Source organism: Montipora foliosa, chromosome 1, assembly GCF_036669935.1.
Source record: "Montipora foliosa isolate CH-2021 chromosome 1, ASM3666993v2, whole genome shotgun sequence".
NCBI classification, from domain to species: Eukaryota; Metazoa; Cnidaria; class Anthozoa; order Scleractinia; family Acroporidae; genus Montipora; species Montipora foliosa.
Genome location: NC_090869.1, coordinates 54,932,325 through 54,941,235, shown reverse-complemented (window position 1 = coordinate 54,941,235; position 8,911 = coordinate 54,932,325). Strand labels below are relative to the sequence as shown.

The following is an 8,911-nucleotide window of genomic DNA, read 5'->3' as shown; positions in this document are numbered from 1 at the left end:
GACCGATCCTCGAAGTTTGGGCATTGAGTTACGCGATTACAGATGTCAAACATATTCTTTTCGCAAAATTCCTCTGTATTGCTATTGATTCTGCGCTTTATTGTATTCGATGGGCTCACAAGATAGCAGGTCTGGAGTCGCCCACGGAGCATCCAACGGTTATTGCAGCCGCAGAAGGAGCTAGAAGAAAGTTATCTAAGCCAGTTCAACCCAAGCAACCCCTGGATCTAGAGACTGTTATCAAAGTCGCTCAGTATTATAACAGAGCTTTAGCTTCTCTTTCAGTGATCATTCGTTTTTTCCTTTTTTTTTTTGTTTTATTAGTTGGTTATGCTGGCCTATTTCGAATTTCTGAGTTATTGAGTGTTAAGATTAAGGACATTTCGATTAGTGGCAATGGCATGTCGATTTTCGTCTCCCAGAGGAACGATGATCAATTTCGTGAAGTGCATACTTCTATAATTTCCAGATATAGTAAGGTTTCATGTCCGGTTTCAATCACTTAGAGGCTTCTTGCTTTGTTTGCTAGTCCTAAAGGATATTGCTCTCCTGTTTTGCGTAGGATATTCCCACTGGGAATGGTGCCTATTTCTACAAGTCGTTAGGGATTAGTTACTCCACTATTCGTGACGAATTTAAGAAATATATTTCGCCGTTTTAAATAATCCAGATGATTATTGTTACATAGCCTCAAATCAGGTGGCGCTTCCAAGGACGGTTGTAAGCTAAGTGATCCCGAGCTGAAAGATAGACATGCAGGATGGAAGAATCCTTGCACTAAGAGGCGTTACACCACGCATTTTCATGCTGATGTGCTTGAAGTTACTAGAAGTATGGGTATCTAAGTTGTTAAGGTTTTTTGGCCAGTGGAGGGTCCGAGTTTGTGTCGTGGCTCCATCCAGGTTTCTCGTTCCCTTTGATAAGGGTTATGTGGGTTTTTCCTGGGCCCCGTGACACTACTCGTTTGATGTAATTTAGTTATTAATAAAGTTTGCCTGGTACTTGGAGCAGGCCTTATCCTCCAAGATTATATGGTCTTCTTGCATTATTATTTAGCGTAGAAGTCTAGCGTTAACGTTAATAAGCTTTTGGACAAGGATGTTATAACCAATACGGTCAAAATCTTTTGAAAAGTCCAAAAAGCAGACCCGGAGATGTTCATTAGGACTGTCTAGCTGTAAAAGCCATGTATGGACCATATCTAACAGACAGTAAGATGTGGATGGACTCTCACATGTGGGCTTTGTGACTTAAGGGATTGGAATGATATTAGATTCCTTCCACGAGAATGGCATAACCCCAGACGAAAAAGATACATTAAAAATAGTAGTAGCTGGGGTTGCTAGTTCAAAAGCAAACTCTTTAAAAATTCTGCTAGGAATATTATCGAGCCCATGGGCCTTATGGGGCTTAATTGAAGTAAGTTTTTTACATACTTCATAAGGTCGTATCATGGGCAACGTATCGGGGAAAGCTGGCAGCAAAGACAAATCAAGCGGGGGAATGTCCGAACTTTCAGATGTAAAGAAATTATTAAGCGCATTGGCTAATTCAGTATCAGGAAAGGTCTTACCATCATCGGCGTCACAATTTTTCACTGATTTTGGGGCTCATTTTGTTGAAACTCAAGCACGCTTCCAACAGACCTGTTTATTTTCGTGAACCCTTCCTGCTTATAGAGCAATACTAAAAAATAAATTCTCCCATATCACATTTCAACCTTAAGCTCGAAAATTCAATACAAAACATGATATTATAATTCACAAAGGCAAGAATTACCACAGAATCCTTTTCCAGCGAAAAATGTATTGGAGCAAACAACATATTTGCCCTTAGAGGCGAAAACCTCTTCCTATATATTTCATTGCCTGCGTGAAGACAAGAAACTCAATCGTGTCAAATTACCATGTACTTCAGGTTCAAAACCGTTCCTGAAGAACCTTTTGCTTGAATAATGATGCAGAAAATAGTCGACAACTGGTCAACCAATTATTTTTTTTACCTCACTTTGTTGAACCCATAAGTTACCAGATAATTTTCCATTTGGTTTCAGTGTTGTACATAAAACTACACTCGTGATAAAATATTGGAAATACAGCTCACTTTGATTTTGGCTCGACGGGCGAAAGATTGTTGTCGAAGTCCATTACTCGTCGCTTTTATACCAGAGAATTTTTCATTTGGTTTCAGTGTTCTACATAAGAGCACACTCTTGGTAAAATATTAGAAACGCAGCTCACTTTGATTTCGGCACGACGGGCGATAGATTGTTGTCGAAGTCCATTACTCGTCGCTTTTACGATTCCAGGTATTTGTTTCCTCCGCCTGCCTAGTTTATCCAACTGACTTTCCATTATTGAGCTCCATAAGGGTATATTTTGTTTAAAAATCCACTAAAACGCCATTCGCGTTACATGACTTTCGACGCCATTACAGGTTAAGTTTATCATTCTACTATGTCCACCAGAGAAATCTACGCATTTCCACTACCCTCTATATCCTAAGAAATTACGAGCAGAAGGCTCTATGCGCAAAGACACCACTTGGCAGGGGAGTGACAGGCAAGACTTTTACCGACACGGAAAAAAAAATCAACGCAGATTCCGACTGGGTTTGACATACTGGCAACCCAGTAACTAAAAGCGAAATGATTGCGGAGTTTGATGACTTCCTCGCTATTGAGATACAGAGAGAATTGTGCCAACACTTAAAACGGCCCGAGAAGTTATCTGCTCTTTGGAGAAACGGGTCCCTGGCCACTATACGACAGTTTCAATCTATACCAAGGTTTCACTATTTGTCCATGTAACTGTAAATATGCACACTCTAATCACATATAAGGCATGAACGAAAACCTGGCTAGCATTTAACGACGAATCTCTATTATAACATGGGTAGTGACTTATCCACGGAATTAAGTTATCCGCCCTCTGAGTCTCAACAAGTGGGGTCTCATCTTTTCTGGTCCTTCGCCTCTTTACAGTTCTTTAATGTAACATCCGTTTTGTTCATCTGAGTACCAATCATTACCATCTAAATGAGCATGGAGTTATTTATATTCTCCAAGTGAGCAATATCCACAGTAGCTGAGAAAGCATGTGTGCATATGTTTGAGCAGTAGTTCAGTCTCTGTGTTGCATTTCGTTTCGGTAGATTTTTAATCAGTCACAAGTAAAAAACACAGACCAGACATTCATTTTCTTTCTGAAACAAAATACTTGTTAAGGAATGGTGCTATTACGACTAAGGTTTAATTAACTTGTACAATGGATCTCTTCATGGTATCAAATTAGAGAAATTAAAAAAAATTCCTCGTTAAATGTAAAAGCAAGTAAAACTGTAATAATGTTTTAATTTGTTTTGGATCTGCAGTTACATCTCGTTATTAGGATTGTGATGACATTGAGAAGCCTTAAGAAGTGATACTGAAATTGGTTCTGTTAAAGTCATGGAAATAAAGCCTGTTGTTGTTTGCTTTTTAAAATTTTTTCCGTCAGTTTTGCTTTCTTCACACAAAAAACTCCCTTTGGTTTATCGACTGAAGAAAATTAAATTTAAGCAACTAACTAAAGTCTGCGGAAAGCTTGATAAGGAAAAAAAAAAACTCCAATAAGGTAACGAACAATTTGTTTTTGAGGCTCTATTAACTTTTACATATATTATAAGAAAAAGTCGGAAGCGATGAGTTTATTCCGTCTTCAGTTCTCATCAGTTTTGAAACAAGGTGCAATTAACCCGTGGATGGATCTTTCTAGAGTGTATGAAGCTTTAATACTCAGGTCGTACACGAGATTGTGAGAATATAATCTACTTAAGACTGAAAAAAAAAAATGTATTTTTATTCCATGCCGTAACATTTAAATTTCCCAAGGGTGTGATATCCTTCCTCACTGCTGGCACCAGTATCTCCAAATCTCAATTGTAACACAGGAAGGTGAGACTTTTCTGTGAGTAGTCCACTGTCCTCACGCCATGTGTCGTCATTCTTGTCGCAGTTACATCCTCGACTCGGGTCTGCGCATGAGTTTGGCGATGTAACTCCACATGCGCATTTGTTGTGATCAGCAGGTGTGGCACCTCCCCAGTACGTCATTTTGGTCATTGTTCTTGACATCCACCACGCAGTATCGGCGCGAAAAATAAGAGAACCGCGACACTCGTACTTGATAAACTGCTCGCAATGAGTAGACACATCCGTAAGGAAAGCTAGTTGTGGTACATCAGTGATGCCTTCCCCCAGGTAGTGAACACTGCGAATGTAACTTCCAATTGGTTCGTACCCTGTTACGTGCGTTCTATCTTCGCTGTCGTGACCGATGACTGTAACCCCAACTCCATTCTTATCAGCCATGTTACAAAATACAGTGAACGGTTGGTAGCCTCCGTCGCCATCAGGATCGATAACATAGGAGCCACTTGTGGCCTGTGGGCTATGATATTTAATTTCACTGCAGGATTTTCCTAAAAGAAACGGAAGTGGGAATGCAAATGTATGCTTCAACAAGGTCTAAAAAGTACATAGGCCTAACAATTGCAAGCGAATTTGTGATCGATTGCACTGACCAATCGCTTGAACTCTTATTTGGCACTTCTTTTTTCAGTTTGTGAAGCTTAATTCGCATGCTTACCAGTGCGTTCCTACATAGCCCAGAATGCCGCGACACATCCGGGTACTTTTTATGCGCGCCGGCGTTAAAATTCAAAATTGATTAGAGAAAGGTGCGCTTAATAACAAAGAATACGGCCAATAAGCGGCCACCAGCGCGTACGTTTTTCTGTTTGACGGACATATTAATTCCTCTGGCCAAGTACCAGCATATGGAATTTGTAGAGGAAGGATCAATAAATGATTCTGAACAAAAATTTGTTTTTTAAGGTCTCTACAAGTATTATCAAATTTGCTTTGAAAATCGACTATTTTGGGAGCTTTGTAGTATGGAAGCTGTACTTTAAGCGAAATATTCCGACGACCTGATCGGTTAAGTTTACGGCCAGCATATGGAAAAGTTAGTACCGGGTGTCAGGAAAGCTCCTGCAAATTTTCGCTGGTTTACGACACGTATAAGTACTATCGAAATGCAGTTTTCTGAACGCAATCGTCAACCTTCCGCAAATTTCCCCTTCGGAGGCTGTTCGGGAGAATGGTTGACTGATTTTGAAACTCCCGCGAGTAATAATAATATGCAAAACTCCTCCTCCCAAAACAATAGCACGGGCTTTTGCTTGGGTCGGTATTTATGACTTTTTCACATAAGATCTTTTGATTGACAGTCACCGATTCATTAACGAGTGCAGTCGGAATTCCGAAATCTTTATCTATACAATAATTATTCCGCGCATTGAAAAACTGGGCTCTGTAAGTACATGTCGCCCAAGAGAATAGCATTCTGGGCGATGATCAACTTCAACTCTGTAGGCCTTCTCTTTTTCAAAGCTTCTCACAAATTTTAATTCACTACGCGCAATGTGTAATTCAGTTTTTGTATTGCGATGATTTTAGTGACAATAACAATTCATTTATATGAACTACCAAACCTACCTTTGCGTTGACATCGATCGCCAGCAAATCCAGGCTGACAAAGACAGTAATACGTATTCATCTGAAAGTCTGGAATACAGGAACCGTTCTGACAATGTGTTGGCTGGCAGGTGGACTTTGAGGGTAAGAAAAGAGAGATAGAACTCAAGATCTCTTACTGCGATGTTCTAATATACCACTTATCAATAAGGTACTGAAAATATTTGTTCTCTCATTGAGGTTGCAACTACTACTGTTCACGCCCTTCAGCACCGACGAGTTAATAGACCATTGCCAAGGGTAGTTTTGTGGGGAAAAAACGGTTAGCATGCACCGAGCCCATACTTGAATGGTACTGGAAACTGTGGAACTTTAAAAGGCGCTCTTGACAAAAAATGTATTTCTGGCTACGTTTAGACACCAGCTTGGTATATAAATAGTAGATGCTCCCGTAATTACCAAAATATATACATATTAAAAAAAAAAAGTTTCCAGCTATAAGTATAGGACAGTAATCTCATCATTCATTAAGCAAAATGGGAAAATGCAAAAGAAAGATAAGTAGTCCACCTGGGCCAAATTTTGGACAGTTATTGAAAAGGGTGTTAGGTTTGTTTTGTTACTGTGAATTATGCGCTCATGAATGGTATTCAATGAGGTGACTTAAATAGATATATAGTAGGATAAGAATATTTAGAATATTTTTTCTCATACTAGTTATTTTACTCCCTCTAGAATTATTTTAATCTTCATCACAGATGAAGAGTCACTCCTTATTATTATTATTATTATTATTATTATTATTATTATTATTATTATTATTATTATTGTTATTATTACTATTATTAGCTTATCTAATCTGAAAGTAGAAGACGGAGATTCCCAAAAGGTTTATTATTCCAATTGAAAAAATTAAAAGTTGTACCTGCAGCCCTATAAGTTCCAATGTTTTTACGTTATTGACTAAGGTAAGCTAAGGTACATCCCTTAGGGCTGCATTGCAATGATCAAGATGAGGCAGAATTAATAACCCATAAGCATCACCAGAGTCCTTTAGGGAAATTTTCTTCCTATGTTCAACCTCCCAAACACAGAACAAAAAATTAGTAATGTCATCAAAGATCTCAGAAATGTGAGTCACCCACAAGAGTGCTTTGTTCATCTAAATCCCCAGGCATATGTATATATATGTTTATACGTATGTCCAGGAAGGCAAATGGGAGGCTCACCGGGTAACCGAAAGATTTTATGCCAGATTTTATCTTCTGGGCCTGAAGCATACTGTGACGGTAGTGTTATCGGAGAAAATTCTCACTTATGGAAGAGGGTATATAAGGTTTGGCAGGTCAGCGATGTACGAAGAGACAAGACCGGGCGGAGAATTGAGCCTTGAGGAAGCCCGAAAGGTTAAAAGGAAGTTTCAGATCTTAAGCTGACTTTATCACCGTATAAACTGAGTACTATATCGGAGAGGTAGTTATGACAAAGGTTCAAGTCCTAAACCCATGAATACTCTAACCTCGAAAAAAGGATCTCATGGTCAATCACATCAAATGCCTTATTCAGTAATTCTATAAATAATCTAATGATGGCATTTATAAAGTCATCGATCATGTGGGAAAAGAAATTTTATACCATTTGTGTATTAAATCGATGAAAGGCATTTAAGGTACAGTGCGATGGTTTAACGCAAAATTGATAAGTAAAACGTACATGGTTTTGCCGTCAAATTCCCATATACTAGACTGAAAATGTCTTTTCAACGTTGCCTGGGGGAAAGGGGGGCGCGAAAAAGCAGTGAAAGACGCGTTGCTCGTATAACGATGGAAACATGTACAGCACATTCTCTACTTTTCGCCCAACTTTTGACAAGTGTCCCAAGGTCTTTTGACCCGGATTGTAGGTTGAATTTGCACTCTACCTAGTTTAAAAGCAGCTATCAACAGTCCAAAATGGATTGAAAACACCTATACCTTCCCTCAAGCTCTGTCTTACGCATCTCAACACATTTTCCTTACTGTTTCGTAGGGAGGTGGTTATTTAATAGCAGTAGCAGCAGTTTCACTAGCAACCTAGACAAAAGTTAGCGTTAGTCTGTAAACTAGTAGTATTTTTGATCCTTTTTTATTATCCATGTATAATAACCAAGACTAATCCTAACCTGGCCCTAATTTTTCTCTAAGCTTAATTTAGGCTCCAAAAAAGTTTCTTCAACTCATCTAAGTGTGTATTCAACCTAGGTAAAACGAGGATCACCAATTTAACTTAGACAAAAACGGATTCAACCTGAGAAGGGATTTTACCGTTAGCAGGTCTACTTTCCAGGCTGCAGTAACTATTTGAGGTCACTTTACCACTCTTTTCTCATCTGTAATTGAGGTTTAAGAAAACTTTAAAACAACTTTATTCCATCGAGGAAAAGCTAGTTACGATATAGATGGGAATCAGTGGACATCTATCTTGAGCGAAAAAAAAAAATCGTAGCAGTTGCCCGACATGAAATTGGAAATCCCCACTGTGCCATTCAGTATTTGTCGTAAATTGATGATTTGGTTTCCCATGCATCCATTTAAATATCACAGGGTGTTTTGTTAAATGTTCTGCTCGAAGCAAAAAAAAAAAAAAAAAAAAAACGGAAACCCAAGCATTTGCTTTTGTCAAACTCAAATTGACTTTAGTTCCTTAATTACTCTAGAAGTTAACGAAAATCGCATCCGAACAGTCCCGATTCGAGTTCCTTTTCGAGAAGTCAATAAATTAATTTGAATATTTACCCATGGACTGTAATGATGGAAGACATTGCTTGCTTGAAAGTCCAATTCTCTGGCCCTGTATTTGTCAGTGGCTAACAACTCACACCGATACAAACCGTCTGAGTCAGGCTTGGCAGCCAAGTTGAACGAAAGACACTGTGTTTCACCAATGCACTTGAATGTGCAGTCAACTGGGCCCTCAGTGAAAAAAGAAACAATACTTTCCACCACTAGTTGACAGTTAGCATCTCGCGAGAAATTTCCGATCGAGAAAATCCTATTTTGATGACGAAAAAGAGCGCTTTGAAACATCACATGTTCACCAACGGTCAGTACCACTAAAGACACCAAAATTGTAACAAAGTTCACAGGAGCCATAGTTTAGTTTCTCATGTTTTTGGCCATAGATAAACAAAACACCCTCACTTTGCTGCAGTCCTTAAATTAAAATGGCGAACTTTTGGCATGAAAGTAATTTACTTGCCAAAGTAAATGCATACGTTAATTATTAATGAAATCCGCAAAGGTTTGTACAGTCCATCATGCGCCAATTATATAGATGCTTCAATTGAAAAAAATCACCCTTATGAATGAACAGTCTCTTTCGAATGAATAGAGAAGTGTATTAAGCACAACAATA

General features: G+C 38.7%; 1 protein-coding gene across 1 annotated transcript; it reads right to left on the bottom strand.

Annotated features, from left to right (window-relative positions):
• Positions 1 to 3,149: 3,149 nt before the first annotated feature.
• LOC137979156 (contactin-associated protein-like 5) lies at positions 3,150 to 8,911 on the bottom strand. Its single transcript, XM_068826357.1, has 3 exons — positions 8,293 to 8,911; positions 5,540 to 5,654; positions 3,150 to 4,461 (listed from the first exon to the last, which is right to left on the bottom strand). Exons 1-3 carry the CDS (start codon positions 8,647 to 8,649, stop codon positions 3,839 to 3,841), a joined length of 1,095 nt encoding a protein of 364 aa, XP_068682458.1. The 5' UTR covers positions 8,650 to 8,911; the 3' UTR covers positions 3,150 to 3,838.

Excerpts from the sequence above, each read along its gene's own strand:
- LOC137979156 (XM_068826357.1), bottom strand. The coding sequence starts at position 8,649 with ATGGCTCCTGTGAACTTTGTTACAATTTTGGTGTCTTTAGTGGTACTG. Across the intron at positions 5,655-8,292 it reads TCCATCATTACAGTCCATGG|TCCACCTGCCAGCCAACACA; the intron begins GTAAATATTCAA and ends TTACCCTCAAAG. Across the intron at positions 4,462-5,539 it reads CGATCGATGTCAACGCAAAG|GAAAATCCTGCAGTGAAATT; the intron begins GTAGGTTTGGTA and ends CGTTTCTTTTAG.